The sequence below is a fragment of the Patiria miniata genome, unplaced genomic scaffold, assembly GCF_015706575.1.
Source record: "Patiria miniata isolate m_02_andy unplaced genomic scaffold, ASM1570657v1 HiC_scaffold_10, whole genome shotgun sequence".
Classification (NCBI taxonomy): domain Eukaryota; kingdom Metazoa; phylum Echinodermata; class Asteroidea; order Valvatida; family Asterinidae; genus Patiria; species Patiria miniata.
Window position 1 is genome coordinate 21284169 of NW_024037048.1, and position 27610 is coordinate 21311778.

The window sequence follows — 27610 nt, forward strand, 5'->3', positions numbered from 1 at the left end:
TGTGTTGTGTAATGCACGTTCAAGAACCCAGTAACACTTATCGCTAAGAGAAGGGGTTTGCCCCGGTGTTTCTGGCAGTGGCTGCAATATGCGCCGCAGCACCTTGTAAACCCTTATAGGTGCTACATAATGGGTCTCATATTTCTCATAAACTTCATTTACCTGTCTTTAAAAATAAATACATAATTTCCAGCGCCTTGAGTACCTCATTGTTGGTAGATACGTGCGCTATATAAGACTCCAGTATTATTGTATTATTAAGTAAAAATCTGAAATTTAATAAATTGAAATTTCAGAACATCTCCTGAAATAGGAGATGAAAATGTACACAGGTTTTTTTCTCCGCTAAGTGTCCGGAGAAAAAAACTTGGGGGGTACCATATTTCAATAGGGGACGCTGTTCAAATTCAACGATTTTTTTTTTTTTTTTTTTTTACAGAGCTGGTTTTTTTTTTTTTTTTTTTTACCCCCAAAATCCCCCCTCTGGATCCGCGCCATGTTCTTTCCGATTAACATAATTTCCCTGAAAACACATTTTGTAGGCCTTTATAATGTTGCCACCATTTCAGTCATGTTCCCTGTATCCAATAACAGTACTGAACGATGATGGTTTTTTTGTGCAAAGAGGAACCAGACTATTTTTCCTTCCAGCCTCGCTTTGGTTACATTGATTTGAATGGGAAAAAAAATTCAAGATGGCCGCAACATGATAAGGGTCTATTTGGCACTTTCCAGGATGCAGTGTCCATTAATAGCACTGTCATCGTTGTGTAAAATGGCACCAGAATTCAATAGTGAACTACTGAACGTTTTCTCAAAAGCAAAATTTCTGAGCACAGACACATTGTGCTATAAGCTAAACCGGTAACCTGCCAACAATGCCCCGTGATTTATATAATTTTTTGACTGGCTCCCTGCATCTGCCCGCTTAATAGCAAGCACATTTGCAAAGTATTTATTTCTGTGGCCATAAAGCTCAATGAAATTAGACCCGCATTTCAATTGAGTAAGAGATCAGAGAATAGACGCTCCTATTACGTAATGGATGATATTTTAGGAGATTTTATTTCGTAGGACCCAGCAAATGTATTTTAACTGCTAAGGCGATATTAGAAACTGGTTATTTTTATCCCCCTAGCTTTTAAAGGGAAGATACAACATTTGCAAACATCAAAAAACGAAATGATCAAATTATCACGAAATATCTCACTGGATTGTTGGGGAATGACAGTCTTAAGCATCCTGTAAAATTGTGGCTCCTGGTGTGCTGACATTTTCAAGAAAACAAGTATTTTTCCAATGCTGGTCGGCCGACCAGCGCTGGAGAAAACTGGCTTTTTTTTTCAAAAACCGCTCCTAATTTTTCATCTTTATTTATTCCGAATTTTCTTTGCAATTGTTTATACACCTGTGAAATGGTACAAGCCTGCTAGACTGATTTTCTGACCTACATTGTAATACAAATCTCCAAAGTCTATAAATTGCTCCGAGAAGCAAGTCAGTTTAACAATATTTTCTATAACATGCTCCTCCAAATCCATTTACACATGTATTTCTGAAAATTGCAGCATAAACAAATATACTTTCCCTTTAAAGGGAATGTACATCATTGGCTTTTGCTGTAATTTTCAGAAATGAACTATTTGAGGGGTTACTATAATAGATCAAATATTGTTACACTGACATGTTTGAAGTTTTGTGTTCAAAAATGCTGAAAAACCAAGAAAAACACAAAGGGTGGAGTAGTCTGGTTCCCCTGACTCCACTAAATATAAAATGGATGAATTTATAGATGCCGGAAAATTGTAAGTCTAGCTGGCCTGCACCCGTTCATAAACATGTAACCAATAGCAAACAAAATTTGGACCGAAAAAAATGGTGAATTTGGAGCAGTAGTTGAAAAATAGTTAGGTTTTCCAATGGTGGTCGGCAGACCACTGTTGGAAATTTATACAAATGACTTAACACCAGGTGCCATAATTTTACAGGATGTTTTAGACTGTCATTTACCAACATCCTAGTAAGGTATTTCGTAAAAACTTGGTAGTTTTATTTTTCGATGTTTGCAAATGTTGTATATTCCCTTTAAGCCAAGAAAGGGGATCTTGCGATAGTGAATTCCTTATGTGTGTCCGTGTGTTCCATTAGGTTAACTGTTTAGTGCTGTCTTATGAAAAGTCAGACTTCAATCTCAACCAAACTTTATGACAATAATCTTTGGATACGGGACTTCAGATGACATTTGAGGTCAAAGGTCATCTGGGGGTCATATGGGGTCTTTGTTAAAGAGGTTGTGGAATGCCCGAAGACATTTCCGTCGTTTTTCGGGTATATGTAGCCTAAGGTGTGATGAAATAAAAACGACTATTGTGTCTGTCAGGAAGTGAGTACAAAAGGTACTTTTGAGAGCTGTTTTTCAGGTCCTGTTTCGACCCGACCGTGCATATTGTGTAAAAGTCGTCGTTGGGGGCAGCAAACAAAACACAGTAAATCGTGACGTAATAAACAGGACTCCCGATGCAGAGAAGCATAAAAGAGTCCTGTTTATTACGTCACGATTTACTATGTTTTGTTTGCTGCCCCCAACGACGACTTTTACACAAATTGCACGTTCGGGTCGAAACAGGACCTGAAAAACAGCTCTCAAACGTACCTTTTGTACTCACTTCATGACAGACACAATAGTTGTTTTTATTTCATCACACCTTAGGCTACATATACCCGAAACATGACGGAAATGTCTTCGAGCATTCCACAACCTCTTTACGTGAACTGAAAAGTGTGCTAACTAAACTAACTGACTGTAGAAATACTGCCAGCAAGTTTAACTCGCAGTATTTTTAGGGTGTGTAAAATTAAGACTGGCTCTGAAGTTTGAGACTGCGGCTAGCATTAACACACGATCTATGGGAAGGGGCTGCCATAGGCTCGTGTGAATTATTGCTTGCCGTAGCCACATAATTCGGATGCGGAAATAATTGAGATGTTCTGTTGAATCACTTGATAGGGGTTTCAAATGTCAAAGGCTTTGGTGTGAGCCATGATGTTATGGATCACTGCACATATAGCCTTCAGAGGGAGTCTAAACCTAATTGATAATATGAGTTGGAAAAAATCATTAGCATGGGCACACTATAGGACAGTAAATTTTGACCAAATGTCAAACTGTACACTGGTTTTCAAACTTAACCCTAACCCCCTAGGCCCTTGTTGCTTACAACCATCCTCAATCCTCCAAAATCCTCCAAAATTTTGCAACTCCGCCTAAATTTTTCAAAATTGTCAGACAGTCCTGCCTCAAATTCGGCATTCATCCTCAATCCTCCAAAATCCTCCTCATCCCAAAACTTTGCACTCGTGTTTAAATGAAGGATAACCGACGCCAAATCCTTCAAAATCATCAGACAGTCCTGCCTCAAAATGCATTCATCCTCAATCCTCCAAAATCCTCATGTGCTTCAATCACCATTCATCCTCAATCCTCCAGAATCCTCATTTGATTCAATCACCATTCATCCTCAATCCTCTAGAATCCTCCAAAACCGCCAGGAGGATTTTGGAGGAGTGAGGTGGGTTAGGGTTAACGGTTCACTATTCTGGTAGTTAAAGGGCCCATGACGTTGAAATTAACTTGGGAACATTTTTTGTGCAACTTTTTACTCCTTTTAAATGGATGAAAACTATTTGACATCCCGTTGGCAGAATTACTGGTTTCAAAATTTGCGTGGGCTTGAACTCCTGAACGATCAACTCGGACATTTTTTGTGGCATAGCGGTTATGTAATAGGAGCTTAATCTCCAACTGAATGAAGATGCTGGGTGTCGCGGGCCGTTCAACCCAGACTCAAAGTCATCAAACTTTTGAATACATTTATTTCATTTCTAGCAAAAAAAAGTCAGGGAAGAAATAAGCTACAAAGCTTGAACATTAAAGGCAACGCCATAAATATAATATTGACATTCTCTGTTTTTAAAAAAAAATCAAATATTGTACAATTCTTGAGCGAAAAAAAATTAATATTTTGGGGAACCAAAAGGTTCAGAATATGTTGCTTTAAGAAAAATTGTTTTAAAAAGGGCTATTTCTGGTTTAAAAAAAGGTCATTTCTGATTTTTAAAAAAGAGGAGAGATTTGGGGTTTTGTTGACCAAAGTTCTATATGTATGTACCGTATATGTACATCTGCAGCAAAGCTGCATGTTCTTTTTTATCACGATTCATAGAATGCGAGTGTACTGGTACTAAAGTGTAATTATGTCGTTTGATATGGTTCACATGACTTCTATTTTGAGAACATTGCTGTTTCACTTGAGTACATCTATAAAAAAAAAAGATGGTACAAATTTCTCGTGTTATGAGTCTGCTATATGCACATCATTATGTAACCCTTATGTAATCCCTATTGAGTATGTCAGCCATTCAACCAAAAATAACCCCAGAAGTTGAGTACTTTCTCCAAAAAAAAACTAAAAAAGGATATGTTTCTATTTTTTGACACATTGCTGTTTTACTTAAGTGAATCTGTAAAAAAAAGATGGTACAAATTTCTCGTGTTGCGAGTGTGCTATTTGCACATTCGTTATGTAAGCCTTCTTATGCAATCCCTATTAAGTACATAAGCCATTCAGCCAAAACAAAATCAGAAGTTGAGTACTTTCTCCCCCCCCCCCCAAAAAAAAAACCCTAAAAAAGGATATGGTGTACATTGTTTCTATTTTTTGACACATTCCTGTTGTCTCACTGGGGTCCGCTCATAAGTCCGACGCCTCATAGGTCCGACGCCTCATAGGTCCGACAGAATCGCATCCCCTAACCAAATAAAGGCCCGTAAGTCCGACGCCTCATAGGTCCGACGCCTCATAAGTCCGACACCTCATAGCTCCGACGCCTCATAGCTCCGACGCCTCGTAAGTCCGACAAATTAAACGCCTCGTTTTTCCGTTGTCGGACTTATGAGGCGTCGGACTTATGAGGCGTCGGACCAATGAGGCGGAATAAATAAATTTTATTCCTCATAAGTCCGACGCCTCATAAGTCCGAAATTTCGGACTTATGAGGCGTCGGACCTATGAGGCGTCGGACTTATGATACGGCCCCGTCTCACTTGAGTGTTCGTGTGAAAAAAATAGGCATGCAACTTTTCCTCCGATCAGCTGATTTCCTCTTTGTTCACTTCCCAAGTATGCCATTGAAAATAAAAAAAAAACACTGTACAAAGTCTGGGAAAAAATTTGAATTTCCTCTTTTTTGTGATTTCCCAGTTGCATGCCTGATTTCAAAAAGGTGGTACCGGTGCATTACAATTTCCTGGTTTTAGAACATTCATTATGTAATTTGTAAGAGGTAAAAACCATTTGGCAAAATATTTTTTCAGAAGTTATTAAAGTGGGCCATTCCCCACTAATTTAAAGAGGTTGTGGAATGCTCGAAGACATTTCCGTCATTTTTTGGGTATATGTAGCCTAAGGTGTGATGAAATAAAAACGACTATTGTTTCTGTCATGAAATGAGTACAAAGGTTACTTTTGAGAGCTATTTTTCAGGTCCTGTTTCGACCTGAACGTGCAATTTGTGTAAAAGTCGTCGTTGCGGGCAGCAAACAAAACACAGTAAATCGTGACGTAACAAACAGGACTCGTTTATGCTACTCTGCATCGGGAGTCCTGTTTATTACGTCACGATTAACTGTTGCCCGCAACGACGACTTTTACACAAATTGCACGTTCGGGTCGAAACAGGCATGACAGGACTTGATAAACAGCTCTCAAAAGTACCTTTTGTACTCATTTTATGACAGAAACAATAGTCGTTTTTAGTTCATCACACGTTAGGCTACATATACCCGAAAAATGACGGAAATGTCTTCGAGCATTCCACAACCTCTTTAAGATAAGTTTATGGATGTTGCATAATACAGGGGAAAAGATGAGCCAGTGTTTCCTTTAGTTTTTCCTATACCTTGCTAAGTCAAAAGTGTCTAGGACAAGACAAGACAAGACAAAAGATGATATCTTTTTATTTTAGAAAATAACAGGTCTTTTTTCTGTTACGGACAGACACACTGCAAGAAAAAGGGTGCTTAGGACAAATTCAGTTTCTAATAGGCACTTTCATTTGACATCAACCAATTTACATTGCTATCAAGCAAAAATATAATAGTTTTAGCGCTGACTTCAGGGTTATGATGTGATTAGGGTTACGTACGAACAGAGACAGACATTTTGTGACAAATGTCCAGTCTGTTAGTACGTATAAATCCTGATTCTAAAATATCAAATAATTCTTCACATTGGCTCTGAGTTTTCGAGTTTTTGACTGATAGCATTCCTCCAGGGTACATCTTCGTAGATAAGACGAAATTAGGGGATCATTAAATGCTATGCTTACTTTGTGACTTTATCTAAAATGCTCGTCCTTCGTTACGTACGTAATAATTTTAAAAACAATATCCACCATATTTTCTAAAATACAAAACCAGTTATATCCTTTGCAGGTGAGAATATTTGTTCAAAGCTCGCAATGTTTACAGCAAAAATTGAGAGACCAAGATCCTAGTTCTATTGTCAAAACTCAAAAGGTCTGGGTTTGGGCTCATGAGTGTGGAATTGCCAAAGTACCTCGTCCAAAAAAGGCAAGAAAGAAAAAGAAAAATTGACAGACTGCATTTTTGGAATTGCATGATTGTTATTCCATTCCCAGAAGCACCCAACGCATCCACCCACACGAACCCATCATTAAAATGCTTTGTCGGACCTGTCATATTCCGCTCGACAGCGGCCGGCCAGGGTTTTAAGGCTCGAAATGTCAGATGAATATTATCATGATTACCCCAGAGCTTTAGGAGTTGGGTTAGCAAGGATTTCTCCACTTGACATTCACTGGGTCGAGGCTGATGAGACCCTCAAGGATTTAGGGTATTCTTGAGAGGTTTCGGGTTGGAGGGAGAAATTGAAATGGGTGTTTGACTGTAAACAAGGGATTGTTTTTCTTGCCCACTGCTATCACCAAAATGAAAAACAATACTCAGTTTTATATTATTTTTACTTAATGACTCCGTCAGTCAACGACATGGTCATTCTGAGTGCAAAAGGCTGGCCCTTGGGTTAATCAAACTATCACAGAAATTAAGTTTTTTAAATTTTATTTTTTTTTAAGATCGTGGTGGATTGTGGTGGTTATTGTGTTCATATTCTTGTAAATTTTTTAGTTCTGTCTGTAATAACGGAAAGTCGAATATTCGATCTTCCACCAAATATTCGAATAGCTTTTTGCTGGTTTGAATATTCGAAACAAAAAAACTATGCACATACATGTTCACACACTCTTGTTTTACTATACTCCAGAGGACAATGTTTTGTGTTTTCCCTTTGTCCCTGTAATATAACACTCTCCCATAGACTAAGCACACAAACCTACTACAGAGGACCATTTTGAACAAAAGACCCAACTCCCGAGGACTGAAAGGATCTGTTGTTCTCCCTTTGTGTGTCGGTCCTGGGGGGTTACGTAAAACAAGTACACATTCCACTGTGATGTTATTTTATCATTAAAGTTGCAGCACTTTATTGTCAGGTGCGACTTTTTTGTCGACGGTAACTTTTTTGGTCAACGGCGGTTCATTGTTCACAGCAGTTAAGCTGGCTCAATCCCTTTTATAGTTATAACATATTTACTGCAAAACACTCCAACACCTCATATCGATCGCCACACGCAAATTTGTAATCGGCACACTCTTCGTGCCACTTTTTACCAGCGCAGTACGCAGTTGCAGCTTGCTGTTTTGAATATCCGAATATTCGGTTGAGTGCAGTTTTGAGTGATCGAATACCAAAGTATTCGAAAATGGACAGCCCTAATAATTTTCTTGAACGTGGAAAAGTTTTCTTGTAATTTGAATTTTTTTAAAGAATTTTGGTTTAAAAAGGATGTGTTTACAGGCAAGTATAGTCAGGATTTGCTGAAGTTTATTTAATCAGAAAAACAAAACTGAATGTAGGCTGGGGAATGTTTAAACCTTGGATTGGGGGACACTTTTAAACAAAGCCCTTTGTTTCGAAGCTTTAGTGTTGAATTTCTTTGAAATATTAGCGAATCTACAAAAATCCCAAGCTGGAATTTTTGACGAGCAAGCTTCTCTCATAGATCCAAGACGTGTCTGAATTTACTTGTCTACGGTTTGAAATTACACACGAGTCTATAGGAAGTGCAGCCGCTTCCATACGCACGTGTGTAATTTTAAGCCATCAGCTGCGGCTTAGAATAACATACGATGCGGCTATGGAAAGTGGCTTAAGCCCCTTCCCATAGACCTGTGTGTACTAATAGCCGGCTACGGCTTAGAATAACATATGCGGCTATGGAAAGTGGCTTAAGCCCCTTGCCATAGACATGTGTGTACTAATAGCCGGCTACGGCTTAGAATAACATATGTGGCTATGGAAAGTGGCTTAAGCCCCTTGCCATAAACCTGTGTGTACTAATAGCGGGCTACGGCTTAGAATAACATATGCGGCTATGGAAAGTGGCTTAAGCCCCTTGTCATAGACCTGTGTGTACTAATAGCCGGCTACGGCTTAGAATAACATATGCGGCTATGGAAAGTGGCTTAAGCCCCTTCCCATAGACCTGTGTGTACTAATAGCCGGCTACGGCTTAGAATAACATATGCGGCTATGGAAAGTGGCTTAAGCCCCTTGTCATAGACCTGTGTGTACTAATAGCCGGCTACGGCTTAGAATAACATATGCGGCTATGGAAAGTGGCTTAAGCCCCTTCCCATAGACCTGTGTGTACTAATAGCCGGCTACGGCTTAGAATAACATATGCGGCTATGGAAAGTGGCTTAAGCCCCTTGCCATAGACCTGTGTGTACTAATAGCCGGCTACGGCTTAGAATAACATATGCGGCTATGGAAAGTGGCTTAAGCCCCTTGCCATAGACCTGTGTGTACTAATAGCCGGCTACGGCTTAGAATAACATATGCGGCTATGGAAAGTGGCTTAAGCCCCTTGCCATAGACCTGTGTGTACTAATAGCCGGCTACGGCTTAGAATAACATATGCGGCTATGGAAAGTGGCTTAAGCCCCTTGCCATAGACCTGTGTGTACTAATAGCCGGCTACGGCTTAGAATAACATATGCGGCTATGGAAAGTGGCTTAAGCCCCTTGCCATAGACATGTGTGTACTAATAGCCGGCTACGGCTTAGAATAACATATGCGGCTATGGAAAGTGGCTTAAGCCCCTTGCCATAGACCTGTGTGTACTAATAGCCGGCTACAGCTTAGAACAACATATGCGGCTGTGGAAAGCGGCTTAAGCCCCTTCCCATAGACATGTGTGTACTAATAGCCGTAGCCGGTAATTGAGATGAAGCCGTAGCCTCTGTGATTTGCTCAAGGTGTCATAACACTGTTCGTTGGCATCCCAAACCATGTCTCTTCTCAATTACTCTTGTCTTCCTAGTTCCCCGAGGTACCGGTATTCTTCGTGAGCTGACTCTGTCTTCTCTATGGGGGGGGGGGGGACCGATGAATTGTAAACCACAAACTGCAAATCTGTTATGCGAATGCATAATGAGAGCATGGTTGTCTACATGCATTGGGAATGACCCACGGGATGGATTAGACTTGTATCAGTCCCCGGTTTTCTCCGGGTGTTTGTAGGGATTAGGTTGCTTCATCTGGGTCAAGTGATTGTCGTGGTAACGGTCGTGCCGGCCTGGCGAGATGTCGTGCACTTTGGCCATAGTGGTGTATTTGTAATCAGAGAAAACTGATCTTCCAGAATTAATTTATTGTGATAAGAGACGGGGTGGGTTATATCCAGAAAAAAAAAGTAGGAAAATGCCGAGTCATATTATTTGGCTCTTTGCCAACACGAAGGACTTAAAATTGACGTCATCCCGTTGCAAAAGTCCAACTAAAAGTCATCACTTAGGCAAATAAAAAAGTTCTGCTTCCGGTTACCCTACCTAAGTTGTGTACATGTGTACCCTATTTTGACCTTCCCTACCCTCAATTTTTTTGGGGGAAAATGAGGGAAAACCCCCGAAAACCATCAATTACTACCAATTACTCTTTACTACACACAGACACCTCAATATGATCGTACACACTCAAAAATTGCCCAATTTTTTTATTTTTTTTTGCATTGAATGAACGATTTGTCAAGCACCTCAGTTTTGTAATGTATGCACAAAAACCTTAGTATCAGATGCGGACTGGGTCGAGTTTGTTTGATTAGATTTAGCCGGCGATCCTTGGGATAACAATATTCAGTGTGACATGCGCAGGGTACCAGCAGATTCTGTCCGGGTCTACTTAACTGATAACCTTTCAAGTCGCTTAGCCTTGATGGGTTGAAAGTTCGCACTTTGACTGGTTCATTATGCTACAATGAATGATAGCAAAGTCTGTCATGAGCCGACGTGGGCCTTCGGGCCGGCGTTTATCTCCAGTTTCCTTGGCCTGAAACGACTGAGAGTATTTCTATTCCCCCTGGATGGGATGCTAGTCCATCACAGGCTACTCCCAGCTGATGCTGGTACCCATTTATAAATACTCTTGGGTGGAGAGAGGCAAGTGGGGGTGAAGTGGCTTGCTCAAGGACACAACGTGTAACCAGCTGCTGGTTTGGAACCCCTGACCCTCTGATCATGAGTCACGAACCCTAATCACTAGGCCACACTCCCCTTCAGTGAACGGTAGAGTGTGTAATTACAGTGGTTTGGATACTGATAATTATAGAAAATGGCTGTCAAAAATGGGTAGAAAAATGAATGATTTCAACTGCTCCCAAATCTATGAAAATCCTTCGATCTATGAAAAAAACCATCTATCAAGCTCTATTCCTTGGTCCTGTAGTAGTTTGGTGGATTCAAAGTGAGTTGAAAGATGAATTTAACAAATTACTGAAAGTAAGGTTGAAATATGAATTATTTCAACTGTTCCTGAATCTATGAAAATCCTACAACATCTGTCAAGCTCTATTCCTTGATCTTTTAGTAGTTTGATGAATTGAAATTAGTAGAATATTGACGAATCCAAACAATTGCTTCATTATAAAAATTATTTGAACTGTGCCTGAATCTATGATAATCTTATAACATCTATCGAGTTCTATTCCTTGATGAATTTTTTTTAAAAGTGGCCCAGCAGACCTTGTTGCTTCAAAAATGAAATCTATATTTCATAATTTTCTAAAATCTGTTGGGTTTTTGTAAATAGTGTAACCCAGGGAAATCTGAAACGATGTCTGTGGTTTTTTTTAATTTTAATTTTCTACAAGAGGAAAAATGATTTTTTTTTGCTAGCAGAGAGGTGTCTTGACCAGCTGATACAGATGTACCTATAATTAGATTTTAGTCTTGATTGATATTTTAAGTTGTTCGTATGTTTCACGACGTCGCCCCGAACCGTCTGTGTCTAGCTATGAAAAAGCTCTTCTATTTCTGTATTTCGACACCTGTTTTTGTCGTAATCACCGACTGTGTGAATTATAACGTTGTAATAAAGACATCGAGCAATCGTTTATTAGTCGCGGAGCACAGGGAACGAAGACAGACCAATCATTGAAGATGTCTTCATGTTGACAGCGTTCGTGTCTCTGGGGAAAGCAAGGCCGGTTTTATTTTAAACAAAATTGGCTTTTTGAGCCAAAAATCTGAGAATCTGTGAATGATTAAATCTGTTAAAGGGAATGTACAACATTTGCTTTTGCTGCAATTTTTGGAAATAGATGGATTTGGAGGATTAATATGTTATAGCAAATAATGTTGAAATGACTTGTTTCAAGTTTTGGGCTTGTAGATGCTTGGAAAAACCATGAAAACCAATCGTGTTCTTGTAGTCTGGTTCCCTGACCCACTTTAGATGAAACGGAGCAATCATGACTTTGCGAAATTGTTAGGTCAGAGAATCAGTCTAGCAGGCTTGTACCCCTTCACAGGTGTGTAAACAATTGCAAAGAAAACGCGGAATAACTAATTATGACAAATTTGGAGCAGTTTTTGAAAAAAAGCCAGTTTTCTCCAACGCTGGTCAGCCGACCAGCGTTGGAAAAATACCATTTTTCTTGAAAATGACAGCACACCAGGAGTCACAATTTTACAGGATGCTTTAGACTGTCATTCCCTAACAAACTAGTGAGGTAATTCGTGATTATTTGATCATTTCGTTTTGTGATGTTTGCAAATGTTGTATCTTCCCTTTAATGACATCAAGGGTGAATTTCCTTGCGACAGCTAGGATATTACCATGGTTACGCGGTATTCAATGATGGCTATTTTAGACCAACATACCTATTTGAGTCTTGATTGACGTTGGCAATTCGCCAGAAAAATAATGGTCTTTTAATTTGTCTATCTGAAGGTTAATTCATTTTGTGTGATAAAAGTGAAGTACTGTAAAATGTCGTTGACCAGACAAAAAAAACCGATAGCAATTTGTCTTTAATAGGACTTGTAATGGGTCATTGACCATGTTTTATGTCTGTGCTCATAAATAAACTGACCGCTCTAAAGTTTAAAAGTGATGGGCCTTTGGAATTTGAATATTCATAAACTAATCATCGGAGGTTTGATTTGAAATATGGGGTGAATGCACTGCGACATTCGTTTTTCCCATTTTGTTTTTTTCTTTAAAGATAGAGGAGATCATTTGTCATTTGTGCATTTGTTTCGTTTAAAGCAACAAAAGTGTTCAAATCTATAGACGGGTGCTTAACAACTAACCTGATGAAGTTTTAGCTCTATCAATGCTGTATATTCTGGGAAAACAATATTCTAGGGTCTCGATTCCAATTCAAAAGTTGCAGAGTCATGTTTTAAATTGCGCCCGAAATCAGCGTCTGGGACACGTTGTCATTCAGCCGATTGCAGCTGCGCGATGTCACGCACTGCACCGACGTGTTCATCGTGTCGACGCTTGCGCGCACCCGTTCACGGATTCGCACACTTACAAATCAACTTTTAACGGAAATCTCCAAAACTTGTCTCGTCTTTTGAAATGGCACCTGAGGAATTTTTGTTTTAAAAATTGTGTTTTTGAAATGAAATGTTTCTGTTCCTTTCAGACGGCCATGTTGTTGCTTCGCATCGACGACATCGTTTCGGGAACAAAGAAAGCCTCGGGAGGCGAGGGAGCGGGCATGGCCGCGCCGACGACCGGTGCCGCAGGGGTGGAAGGCATGGAGTAATCCCATCATGCATCTGGCTTCCTGCTATGCGTTGTGCTCTCAGTGTAACCAAACCCGTCAACTTTAACGTCACTCGTTTATAGTGCATCTATATACTAGGTCTTGTTCCCCGCCTTCTATGTGGGCGATCACATTGGGTGGGATATTGCTCATTGCCACCATTCCTTTTCAGTTTGTTATATAAAAATTCCACACACTCTAAATTTCAAACCTTCAAGAAACACACTTATATTGATGATTTCCCATAAACTTTTAAACATTAAGATTATCAATTTCTGAACATCACCCATATTCCACTTTTTTTTTTTTCAAATTCAAATTTCTACCTATTTAAAGAAATTTCAAACAAAAAAAGATTCCACACTCCAAATTATGCATATTAATACTGCACACACCTTGATTTGGAAAGAATGTTGCATCCCGACGCCAGCTTTTTCATCATAATTATATCATCTCAGTGAAGGTCAGCCATTGCAAATTGTTGAAAAGACATGAATCTGGGACTGAGAAACATTTCCAATTTTGTGGGAAAATAGGCCTACTTTGAAAATGCACTCAATCGACTCTCCTTCGACATTGTACACAACCAAAGCAATGGCATCTGGATACTGCATTCTTTCCCGTTATTTTGTTGTTCATGTAAATTGCCATGTCGTGGTGACAAATTGTGTAGTTGGGGGGGGGGGGGAGCAGTATTTGAACATGACCAGAAATTCCTTTAAAACAGCTGTCCTAATCAAAGTACCGCTTTGTAATGCTGTCGGGCATATTAGAATTGATATGTGGAGTATAACACATATTATAAGCACTGTGCTAGCTTTGAGCGATACAATCAAAATGACAGCCCACTTCAATGCTGGATAGAACGCTTAATAATGGAGGGTTTAACATGTAAAGTAATTACTGTAGCTTGCCGTGTCGTCATTTAGGAACATGTAGCTGGAGTATCGCCGTTGTTGTGTGTTGCCACGGTAACAGAAACAAACCACCGTTACAAGTCTAAAATACCTTTCAGAATTTGTTGTGGGTTTGCCAAAAAAAAGAAATCCCAAACACTTTATTTTCCTCACTTGGTGATTACAACTAACTGTTTTAACCATTTTTGACAAATAATATTTGTAAACGGAGCGTCAACTTTTGTTTTATGTTGCCACGGTAACCAGTAAAAACAAACCACCAGATATCTTTAATTTTCCCATTATATATGCTTCATGATATTTTGTGGTTGGTTGGCGGGATAATCCTCGAACTCTCGATTCTCTTCACTTGTGATATTAAAATTAATTGTTTCTGAGAAGCACGGTTCGTTATTTTTTGGTACTATATTTAGCTTGTTTAACCTCAATTTGCCCGGGGCTGCTGAGCGGACTACAAAGGAAAATCAATAAATGTATTAAAGCGTTTGGAAATTCTAGCAATTTGATCTTTTCAGTGGCGTCGTAAGGACCAATGTTTTGGTGCAACGATCATGTGATGACAGGTGTTATGTTAACAGGTTTTCTCCGTAATGGGCCCAAAATAAAACATGGCATAAAAGCACTGGGTACATCTTTATAATGGGATGATTGTGTCTGGAAGCATGCCATTTGGTATGAAGGTAATGTGTACTTTTTTAGTAAATGATAAGTCGACCTTGACTAATGGCTAGCATCAGAATGTCATGGCTGTGGCTATGTCAAGGACTTCATCAAGTACTACATGGGAACTTGCTGACACAGCCGTAGCTCTGAACAAGTAGCTTAAAGAGGTTGTGGAATGCTCGAAGACATTTCCGTCATTTTTCGGGTATATGTAGCCTAAGGTGTGATGAAATAAAAACGACTATCGTTTCTGTCATGAAATGAATACAAAAGGTACTTTTGAGAGCTGTTTTTCAGGTCCTGTTTCGACCCGAACGTGCAATTTGTGTAAAAGTCGCCGTTGGGGGCAGCAAACAAAACATAGTAAATCGTGACGTAATAAACAGGACTCCCTATGCAGCGTAGTATAAACGAGTCCTGTTTATTACGTCACAATTTTTCTGATTTTACGAAGAACCCGACGACTGTTGATTTCAATTATGCGCTCGCCGACCAACAAATTACTCGATGAATATCAGTTTTCTAAACATATAAACGCACATTACAAAAGAATGGGAGTTTGTCATTATGATATATTTGGGTCTACTCTACAGTAAAAAAATATAAAAAACAAAACGACTTTCAGCATTCCACAACCTCTTTAAAGGGGCATTACGCCCTGCAATTCCTACAAATTTCATGTTTGCATTGTTTACTTATAACTGTTTTTAAGGTCTGGTTGAAAGGAAACTAACCTAATGTCTTACTGTTCCCGAGAAAAGACACCCCCCCAAAAAACCCTGGTGGTTTACATCGGACACACCAGAGCACGCGTACGTTTTTCCCTGAATGATACAAGTTGTGTGTGTCACATAAATTGGACACAACACCAATGTTGTTTCTAACATGTAGGCAGAAGGCGACCACTGCACAGATGGAATCACAACTGGCACTGAACAGCTCGATTTTTCGGGACAACATTGTGACCTCCGAGATTCATTCTGGCATGGTTCTCGCAGAATATTTTACTTAATAAATGCTCTTTCCACTTAATATCATTTCGTTTTAAACCCTTTCGTTTGGAGCCCAATTGGGCGTATTTCAGGCTGTAATGACCCTTTAATACGAAGCTATTTAGAGCCAACCTCGTCCCCAGGGTGTCCAGCAGTATGCGCCCACCACTACCTGCTCTGGAAACGAGGTTGGAAATAAAGTAAGCACTGGGGAAGAGGTTGATTTTAGAACAGAAATTGACAGTGCTGAAAATTAATGATTGACAAAAAATGGTTACCATGGTTATAAGAATATGAAACTAATATTCTTTAACAGGCATGCAACTTTTCCTCCGATCAGCTGATTTCCTCTTTTTCACTTCCAATGTGTGCCATTGAAAATAGAAAAACAGTGTACAAAGTCTTGGAAAGATTGGAATTTCCTCTTTTTTGTGTGACTTCCCAGTTGCATGCCTGCTTTCAAGAATATGAGCTCCACACTTTCATTTCCTAGAAACACAAAGTGAAATACAAGTATCAATGAAGCCAGAACATTTTTTTTCTCATAATTCTCTGAATTTCATTCGTGTTGCATATTATATACATGTACATTGAATATTGCCAGGGAAATGATAATTATTTGAAGTTTGTTGGGGTCATAGGTCAGGGTTTTATTAATTATTAACCCTGGACACCCACTCAATAAGATAATTTGTTTGTACCCAAATATACTGGTAGACATTGTCATTGATGTGCATCAAGCGGTTTTTCAACATAAACATGATAAACTTTGGCCCTGTATGCAAGCTATCCACTTGTGAATATATTTTGAGATTTTTTTTTTTTTTTTACTGATATCACCTTTTTGGTTGTGTCCTTTAGGGATTTTCGCATATTTTTTTGAAGTTCCAATTTAGATTTGGTATCCATAGCAACCGTTTATTAAAAAGGTTGTAAAACTGTTAACCGTGGTGTCACTTTTTGTTTCTGTCAGTATTGCAAAAATAAATTTGCTGTGTCGAAACCGAACATTTCTGGTGATTTTATAATTTATTTTACGTTTTTGTTATCTACCTTTGCTGTTCTATTTTACGAATTGCAGTGTTTGTTTGAAAAATGCATGATTATGATTCTTTGGGTGACTGTAGTTATATTTAATAATTCTCCGCTTTTTTTCCAGTTGTATCGTGATTTTTAGCAGCGTTGCCCTTCAAATGAACCCAATCCCAGTGGATAGAGCTAGGTTAAATTGTTGCCATAGAAACGGGTATCTATTTCCCATCATGCCTTTGTGCCACGGTCGTGGGATCGTGTTCAACGCGTGGCTAGTCAAGCGTGAGATGATTAGGCGCCAGGCTCCATGAATATTTCAGCTCATTTTTAAGCAAGAGTCAAAAAGCCGATGGGTGTTTGTTGCTTTCACAGAAACGCAATTTTTTTCTGTCTGAATGATTATTTTCAGTATGTCAGAAGAGGTATTTTCAGAGCTATTGTTCTAACTTTATTCGGCCCCTATAACGAATGATTGTATTTAAGAATTAAATAGTAGGGCAGATAGGGAAATATTTGGGGGGAATTGTGCCTTTGATGATACAAGCATGGCATTTGGCGCACAGTCAGAGTATGTCATGAGAAAGATATTTGGCCATAGGGCCATCGCAGATTTGTCCTTTGAAAAAAATATCTAGGTAGAATAACAATCAATTTTCAAAATGGCTGCCATTGCTTGTTATTCTACCTAGATATTTTTTTTAAAGGACAAATTTGCGATGGCCCTACAGCCAAATATCTTTCTCATGCTCTGACTGTGTGCCAACTTCCATGCTTGTCATCAATGGCACAATCCCATCGCCTATCTGCTGTATTAAAAGCGTGTATTTGACACTTGACAAACGCACAGAAACGACTTTTATTCATGAAATATTAACATACAGCCCGCGTAAATCCCAAACGCCATCATAAAAAAAAAACAGTTGCTATTTTTTTTTTATCCCAAAAGAACGAGTGCGTGTGGGTGCGTGATAAGTGGTCGATGAATGGGTGCGCGTATACAATCCACGCGTGTGGTCGTGTTGCGTGAATATGTATGCTGTACGTAGATATAATACACTGGCTAGTCGTGGATACAGGAGTAGGGTGATGTTAATGATGCAGCTTAATGTGGTTCCTTGAGCATCAACCGCGACTGAGCTTTTGTCTTAAAACCTCCCACAGAGTCTAACAGTTACACTTATTTTGTTGGTTTATCACTGATACAGACATTGCTTTATAAAAACACGGCTTTCGATGGATCGTGGGGAGCATTGTCAGGGTGTGTGTCAATCGAAGTGCTAGGGTATCTGTCAGGATGGATGGTTCAGGGGTGGGGGAGGCGTGGGGGCACGCGAGCAACTCCAACGGACTAGACTACGCGGCTCTGCTGAGGATTCGACACAGGTAATTTATTAATTCTCGAATTTGTGAATGGAGGTTAGGTGGCGAGTGTAGGGATTCGGTAGCGTAGTGTGTGGTGTGATTGGGATAACATAATTGGATTTGGTTGCAAAATGAACACCGATTTTGCAAATTGTCCGTTGAAACTGATGATGAATTTGAATGCAAGCGAACTAGTAACTGTTATGAGTGATTTTAATGCAAATATACTGTCATTCAACTTAAACTTGTAATGTTTAAACCTTCCTTTTTTCATGAATGATTATCAATACAACGGTTTTGTTTTTGGTCGTGATGTTTGAACTTGATATCAATTATAAGAGACAAGATTTCAAGTAAAGTTATAATTGCATCCGAAATTTCCATTATTCATTTTAGATTAATAATAATTAGAAAAGTGGCTAAAAACACGTATCCACCAGTATTGGTGCTCAAGGCGCTACATCATTATAACCCTGCTCATTGGGCCAATAAAACATTCCAAATACCATCAAATACCATTGTTTTTATTTTTTAAAAAAATATATGAAGTAGTATTTGTAAAACAACATTCCAGATTTAGATGTGGCATCTCTTAACATGCTCAGAAATTAAAATATCAACTCTAGTTATTTGTGTAAGGCCTTCTTATATTAATGTGTATCTTGTTTTAGTTTCGTTTAACAACATTATTTTTAATCAGTCATTGCGAGATTTGTGCATGTTGATGTATTTTATTTATTTCCCGGAGGTCTCCACTTTTGTGTTCTTTTCTTTTGTAAAATTAATCATTAGCCTAGTTCTGCGCATACGTTTCGAGGTTTTTTATCGGCCACGACAGACGAGAATGCGGATCAATAATGCGCATTACCCGAAATCGATATCTCCATGTTTTACGAAAAACCTAGAAAACAATGTTCCAGGCACTTCAGAAATACGAAAATAACCCTCGCTATTAAAATTTGTCTTGTCGAAAACAGGATTTTTAAAAGTGCACAAATTTACCATGATCACACTTTGCATGTTGTGTCGATGTACTTTTTCAGGAATTTATGTGTAATGTGTTGAGGGTATTTTTATCATCGTTGCTGGCAGCATTAAACATTAACATTTTTGTATGGCGTGAATTGTGCAGTACATGAAATGTACACAGAATATTAACGAACTGTAAAACATCTGTGATGACATTGTGCAGTTGAATCAGCATTGACGATGTCATCGAGTTGGAAAATTAAAATTCGAACGGGTTTTTAAGTTGATCGGTTCTTTCCATTTTGAAATTTTTTGGCACATCGTGAGATTTAAAGTTGGTAGGCTTAGGCCTATACACGCGCTTTCTCAAAATTTTGATTTTCTTTTCCGAACGACATTTATGTCCAGTGACAAATACATTTGCTTGTTTGTTTTGCAGGCCTTTATACAGTTTCAAAAATTGGTTTGAAATGGCGCGCTGCAGTTCAGAAATTGCGCACATTCTTCAGAACGAATTTGGAGCGTCCCGCTCTTAATTCAAACTGAGTTGAATTAATTAATTGATTACTTGTCATTGGAAAGCTTATAACTAATGTAATGCCAGTAAATTATCCATTCGATCTGAAAATCTATTTTCTATTTAAAAGCACGTATTATACACCAACTTTAAGCTGAGAATTATTACAGTCTAAAATGTCTCAAAAAGTCTTTAAAATGTCACAGTTTATTCCTTCATATTTCAGCATTAAAAACACTGAATTTGAAGACGATGAAATTAAGCTTTTCGATTGGAAGAAAAATGTGGCAAGTTCTCACCGAAAAACATAAATTCCAGGTAAAACTCAATTGCTAATCAGGCGACGAAACTATCACAGACCTACGTGCCAAACACTTGAAATTGATCGTCTAGACAACTGATAGTAATTAAACCTGATGAAAGTAACCAATCGTTCATCTTGAACTTGCACATAATCTTTGGAGAAACAATAAGACAATAACACCTGACCAGACAACCAACAGATAATCAAGGCCGACGAACAGACAGTCACAGTCTAGACGATAGTACGACTGAAAAAATAGACACAAAGTAAACAACACAACGAAAATGTCTGTTTACGTATCGTCATTTTATGTGCATTTTGTAATGTAAAACCAACATCTGGTAGTTCAGTTTTGAAAAGGTTATCTGTAGTTGATGTGTCAATTGCAAGCTAGACATGTCAGCTGTGTTAAGGTCTGGTCTGGTTTTTGCATTACGTCAAGGCGACAGTTGAAAATGTCTCCCAAAAAATTCGATTTGAACAACAGAGAACAACTGGTTGTTTAATCACATTTTGGTAAAATATTACTAGAAATTAAGGTCATTATAATTCTCTGGCCTGTATTTTCTAATGTGAGTAAAACCACGCATGGAAATCAGACTCAGTGAGCATGCGCAGTCGTCAAAGTCGTCTGCCTTTTATAGTACACTTTTTTGGCTAAGCATTAACCGTTATTGTACATAAATCCGATCATGAGCATCTAATGTCACGTAAAACTGTGTTGCAATAGAAAAGTGCTTAGCAAGAAGTGCTAATCAACAAAGTAAGGTATAAACATTGGTTAGCAAATCTGTCCTTCAACTTTCCATGTTTTCTTGCTTAAACTCTGCTGTTGTCTGAACAGTCACAGACAGTCAAAAAATCAATGCCTTCCCCTACCATGCCTTATACACAGGCTAGTCGCCAACAGTCAGATCATGCTTATAGCAAGCACTGTGACTAGTCAAATCCAGTCAATTGACAAAAAACAGGCAAGTGCACAGCTGGCTTATCAATCACCTCCAGTCAAATCATAGTACCATGGTTATACATAAACAGTCACAGCCAGCTAATCCTGCTTATAGTTTATGTAAAGGCAGGGAGCACTCAACCGTTAAAAACAGTCACTTGACTGGTTTTGACTGGAATGACAACTTTGCACACAATGCATGTTTGCATAGGAGGGATTTATTAATATTAGCGCCGATTAATTCTCTGTTGTAGTTTTCAGTAGAACATAAAACCGCCATTATGGTTCATGATGGTCACGTGACTGTATTTATATTTCGGATTCTCCTTAAGTTTTGGGAGTTTGACCTTTTTTTACCCTGAGTGTAAGTAAGTTCATTCATCTTTTAGACCTGGTTCACCAGCAGTAACCTCAGCATGTAATCACATCAAAAAAGCATTTCAGCGTCGATTGTGAAGGAAACAGTATTAAATTCATCTTCTACCCCAGACCCCACATCCAAGTCCGGATTAGTAAATGTCTCATGTTTCACCTTAACAACCAGACGACTCGAAAAGAAGACACAGCCGTGACGTCACCGATGCACTTTCCTTTATTGAAATTTCTCCACTTTTTTCCCAAAGAGGCAACATTACTTTGAAAGGAAATGAGATATTAGACGCTGCGGTTTTTGTGGTAGGGATTATTGTCCCTTTTTTTGGAAAGTATTTCAGGAAATTGCAACGACTGAGCAATTTTTTTTTAACTTTTTTTTTTTTGGGGGGGGGACTGTTTTTATCTGAAGTATAGCCGCTTGTTTATTGGTGATTGTTGTCTGGCATGATATACTGACTTGTTCTTCTGCAGGGTGAGTAAAAAAAAAAAACGAAACCCAAATGTCGGGTGAAGTTCTGCATGCAGCCCTTTCAAAATCTAGGATATAAAAGCCCAATTCATAAGCTTTCTTTTAGTACAAGAATCATTCAAATCACTCATGTACTTTTGAAGTTACGGAGTTTTAAACACAACCACCGTTTGAAAGTTCTGTCAACGGATCACAAAAATGTTCGGTCATAAAAAGAAAGCAAACGTGAATGTTTTCGTTTTGCTGAAAGAACGCACACTTTTTTGTGATCCGTGGTCAGAACTTTAAAACGGTGGTTGTGTTTAAATTCAGTAACCTAAAAAGTACATGAGTGATTTGAATGATTCTTGTACTAAAAGAAAGCTAATGAACTGGGATTTTCTATCGTCGATTTTGAAAGTGCTACATGCAAAACTTCACTAAAATAATAGTCCCGACATTTGGGTTTCGATTTTTTGTTACTCACCCTGTATAATAAGCTTCTCGTGGTCACGTTCAATTCAAACGACATTTCCCTTAATATTGCACAAGCATTGTCCTGCAAGCGTTGTTTATGTATTTTATTTTCACTACAAAATTTCTCTTTTTGTGACTGTTGTCATTCATTTCAGTCATTATTGCTGCTGAAACAATTGGATTTCTCAAGTAAAATGTTAATTTTTCACCGTTCTGACATCGGTCTATACAGGCAAGTAAAACTTGATCTAGTATTTGCATGCGCTATTTAACTTCAGCTTGAAACGTAGACTTTCTATCAGTCCCGATTAGTCCGAGAGAATGTGCCGATGCACGATTGTAAATGGGGAAGGGACTAGAGTTTAGTTCAGTCTATGCCATCGACACCGTCTGAAGTAATCCAATAGACTGATTACATTGTAAAGGCTAGGTACTTGACCGACATCTCCCGGTCTTGGATGTGTTCTGTACTATAATTGGATTTTCCCAAGATTGGGGATCATTTCTGTATAATGAGAAGCGAAATTGAATAATGCTTCTGCCTTGTATAATGAGATTTCGCCCTGTACTTTTTTCCAAGATTCCGGATCACAGAAATCTATACTGCATAATGCAATTCAATCGTATCTGTAATGATAATATTCCGAACATAAATAATGTTCATGATCCACGTTGAATGAAACTTCATCAAAATTCCGTTTGCTCGTAAATTTGCAGGCTGCATATTTTGTTTATCATAAAAAATATATAAAAACAACAGCTGAGATGTTTAAACTATATTTAAAAAAAAAAGTGTAGGCGAAGTGAATGCATTTTGTGCATTGAATATTTACACAAAACAACCGCAATATTTTGACATGCTAAAACATATGGTATTGTATAAATACCGCGGGTGTTAAAATTAAAATCGGTCAAATATATTAATGAAAAATGGTATTTAAAAACATTCCAAATATAAGCTGATATGCATATGCACAAATTCTGTTCATTAACAAAAATTACCGTCGGGAAAATGAATTATTTTGTTTTACCGTGTTTTTTTAAACAAGTAATACAATACGCGGTGTGAGTTCCACCCGCGTTTTGTGGTGAGCTTATTAGCATTGTTAATGACTAAGCTTGTTCGATATCCATTTATATTTAAATCACCATATCGTGAAAAAAATATCGGATATCGCGATATTATCGTGATGACGTCATTTTTCTATTCATGGAACAGTGAAAAAAAACACAAAAAAAACACAGGACCGAAGTCACGATCCACTGCCGCGAAAAAAACCCAATACGTCCTGAACAAAATCGTCAACTTTATTTGACTAGAGTCTCATTTACTTTGCCAATTTAGGTAGAAAACAAATTCCACATTCAAATATCGAAAACAAAATTACCTTGAAATGTTGGATAAAAGTGTGCAAATAGAAAACCATATCGAGGAAAGAACGAAGCACTAGCACGCAATGCATCCCCACGTGCACTCGTAGTACAGCCCATACCATTTGCAGTCAAGGGTGTGCTTCATTGAAAACAATTTACCAGTATTTCCACCTTTTCAAAATTACAAACAATATTTTTTTTAATGGAGTCCGAAATATTTCCTGGTTCAGAAAAAGTTCTTCATCGTTACAAACTAACAAAATATTTTTTTTCTAAAGATTTTTTTCCAAAAACGATGTTAACTCCAAAATGAGGGTGAAGCACCCCTTTACAAAAATTAATGGATCAGTCCAATTTCTTGTGACGCATTTTCTGTTCTGTGAACGAAATAAAAGGCACGATTTAACAGTTCGAGACACATGTAGTATGAAACTACGGACTCGTTGGTAGTATTGCGCATGCGTGGGGGCCGCACACGTGCGCATCTATATTGTTTCGGTGGAGGCGATGGACGACAGGGGGGCCGGGGGGGGGTCGGACATTGTTCTTCCGGCCGCTTTCACTGCCTAGCCAGACAAGCTGCCGAGCGGCAAACAACAAGGAGCTAGCTATCTAGTAGTTCTGGACGGCAAGTTCAAGGGGCTGTCTGGAAATGATGATGTGGTGATAATAAACAACATTTTCGACGTGTGATACAGGCAACTGGCGGAGAGTCTACTCCCGTGTTTCAGTTGGGGGAGAGGAGGGGGTTAATCATCGGACCATAGTAAAAAATAAAATCCGTGTTTTTCTCAGCGTACATGGGAATATATTCCTCCATGATTCTGTGAACGATGTTAGTGTGGTTATGATACTGCAAGACAATCCAGTGGGTCTGCGTCTGCTTATAATTCCCGGATTACTACAATTAATTTTAATAATGGACGCAATTACAAAATGCATTTCTGAAACAGTAATTTAATGCAACCAAAGATTGACAATTTCAACTTTAAAAAACAAAAGGAAATCGTTGAAATCCAGTGTCATATCCGTATAGTACTAACAAAATCAGGAAGCGATTCAAGCGAACACCAACAGGACCACCTTAGGGATCAGTGCTTTGAAATATTTATGGCCTCATCAGTTTCTTTTTTAATGGTACCCAATCAATAAATTGAAAACTTTATTTACAAATGTCTAAAACATTATAATCACAGAAGGATGTGAAATGTAATTGTTTGTTTGGACCTCTAAATATCTAACAATAAGGGCAATGAAGTTGAATATCATTTCCCCCCAAAAAATCTATATACAAGTACAAGAAAAGTAAGTGGGAGCCGACGACATGGCCGGACATAGAACATTATCAAGTTTCTATTGTTATGACCCCGGATTCTGAAAAAAAAGACCTACCGAATCGAATACTTAACAAGATGCACATGCAGCAAGATGGGACCGTGGGAGGATTATAAACAGATTTCAATGTTATCATCCGACAAGGGAATTGCGTGGTGGCTAACTTTAATACCTCGAACACTCTGCTCTGAAACATCTGCATTTACATTCACATTACGATGCGATTGATATCGATTGTATAAATTTGGTGGATCTGGCGACATCCAAAAAAGGGTTAAAATGCGGCACTATGACAGCAAGCAATATTTCCAAAATGGTTATGGGTGGGGTAGAACCATAAACTTGTGCCAAAACGTGAAGTTAATATCGGTATTCACAAGTTGCGAGCTAAGAAAACAAGCATGTTTACTTTTTCTGGCTTTAAGAGAGATCTCTGGGGGGTCACCACATTTCCTGCCGTACTGAACACTCGCTCTGACGGTGAGCTGGTTGCGCATATGCATAGGTATTTCTTGGCAAGTTTTGCCAAGAGCGGAAAGGATGATTGGTGTTCCCGCCACCAAATCAACGGACTTGTATCACCGCCGACGACTTCTACTAAAAGGTAGCGTTCGAGTTCTCTCTCTACCCTATCGCGAATTGGCATTGCTGCCAGTTCCGCTGGTGCTGGACCGATAGCAGCTTTGCCCAGGATGCTCCCCAGCGTGCGACGTTTTTTCTGTGGTGGTGGTTCGACATCTTCTGAAGTTGACGCACCGACATCGTCACGAGGAAAATGTCCGGCGGCTTCAAGGTCGGCGATTTCCTGTATTACCAGATCCTTTGTGTGCTGAAGATGCTGTTCTTTGATGGGATCCCCGCGATAACGAGGATCCAACAGTGCAGAGTTCCGCATCAATTGTTGGGTCGCGTCGCGGTCGTACTTGGCCTCCATCTTGGCCAGGACACTGCGTTTGATGGAGGCTGTCATCCCCTCCTCCTCCGGTACTTCCAGTAGCACATCGTCAGCGAGATGGCGCATCATGGGCAGAAGAGACGAGACGGTCACGTGCTTCTCGCCCGACATGATATCAGTGAAGTCCGCCAGAGGCTTGAGGGCCTTGTTGACAGCCTCCATCACGTGGATATCTTGCCATGATGGGGAGAGATGAGAATGATTCCTGTCCTCACCAAGGACGCGCCGAATAGCTGGGGCCTGCTCCAGCAGTCGCTCCATCATCTTCTGCTGTGATCCCCAGCGAGTCGCACAGTCCTGTTAGAATAAATAGATGTACATGTAAAATGATATCGGCATGTTTTGTTTCACAGTGGTTTCTCTGACCCAAAAAATAATAAAACAGTACAAGTTGTACTGTTTTATTATTTTTTTCTGTACAACGTGATAACGATGATCGTGCAGGTGTTTTGCGTGTTTTTACAAAGTGTTTTTGAAACTAAGGGGGAAAAAGACAAATTAAAGACTTCAGACTATTTCGCCTTTCTAATAACATTTTTTTTTGGCTGATTTAATTAATTATTTTAAGTTAGGCCTACAACAGCGCCAATCATATTTTTTTTTAATGTCTTATGATTTATATTGAGAAAAGAAAAAAATGTACCTTGACGAGAGAATGAGTAGGCAAGTTCAGATCCGCTTGGGCTTTCTTCAAATCACGCTTCTTGAGCCAGCTGTGGGAGAAGCAAGCTACAATGGAGTGACAAATCCCGATGGCCCGTGCAGTGTTTGGGGTGTCGTTGACGGAGTTAGTGACAGCCAAATGGAGGTTGTGGCCAAAACAGTTGAGCCACGGCCATCCGAGGTCCCTAACTGCTTTCACAATGTTCGCTCCATTGTCTGTTGTGATACATGCCAGCTTTTCAACTGGCAGGTCCCACTCCCGCAGGCCGGCCCTTAGTGCTTCATTTAGGGTCTCGGCTGTGTGGTTGTCAGGGATGAAAGCTGTCTGAAGACACCGACTTTTGAGTTCCCAGTTATCAGTTATGAAATGAACCGTTAGGCTCATAAATGGAACCATCGTATTACTAGACCACATGTCAGTGGTAGCAGAGAAAAAATCTATGCTGCGGAGCAAACTTGCCACTTCCCCTCTCACTTTGTTGTAGAGCTCTGGTATGGCCGTGTTGGAAAAATACTTGCGCCCTGGCAGCTCATATTGCCGATCGAAAGCAGCAAGCATCTTCCGAAATCCTTCCTTCTCCACTGTGTAGAAAGGCAACATTTCTTTGCCGATGAAGTGGGTGACGGAATTCGTTAGTTCTCTCCATCGGGGGCTATCTTTCGGGTATTTTTTCCCTCTGGCGAACGCCTCAGCTATGGTCGATTGAGGGCTAGGGGCCTGTGGCGTTGTCGACGGTCGTTGCCGGATCGTTGTGCTGTATTCCAGCGGATGTTTTGTTTTGAGGTGCGACATCATGTTGGTCGTATTACCATCTTTTACTGCAACTTTTTTTTTGCAAATTCTGCATGTCACCTCATTTTCTTTTTTTATTTTGCCATCATCATCCACTTCGAGCCCGAAATGGACCCAGACGGCAGATGTTACTCGCTTTTTTGAGATCAGGCGCGGTTCGTTTTCCATGTCGAAGATATAAGCTTAGCCGAAAAATGAAGATGAGAAAATCAGAAAATGTTTGTTCCCGCTGAAGTTGTACCCTTATATACGGTAGCGACCCTCTACCAAAAGCGTTGGACACTTGG

The 27610-nt window shown here is 39.3% G+C and overlaps 2 protein-coding genes across 2 annotated transcripts in view; one reads left to right on the forward strand and one right to left on the reverse strand.

Annotated features, from left to right (window-relative positions):
* Positions 1-14612, forward strand: part of LOC119739856 (T-complex protein 1 subunit gamma-like) — a 38456-nt gene extending 23844 nt beyond the window's left edge. The window contains exon 16 of the mRNA XM_038214969.1: positions 13076-14612. Within this exon, the coding sequence (XP_038070897.1) occupies positions 13076-13198 (123 nt within the window). The 3' untranslated portion in view covers positions 13199-14612. The remainder of the gene's footprint in view (positions 1-13075) is intronic.
* Positions 14613-25285: 10673 nt separating this feature from the next.
* Positions 25286-27326, reverse strand: LOC119734620 (E3 SUMO-protein ligase ZBED1-like). The gene is made up of 2 exons (XM_038208159.1): positions 26511-27326; positions 25286-26164 (listed from the first exon to the last, which is right to left on the reverse strand). The coding sequence occupies exons 1-2, from the start codon at positions 27324-27326 to the stop codon at positions 25286-25288; spliced, it is 1695 nt and encodes a 564-aa protein (XP_038064087.1).
* Between the last annotated feature and the right edge of the window lie 284 nt (positions 27327-27610).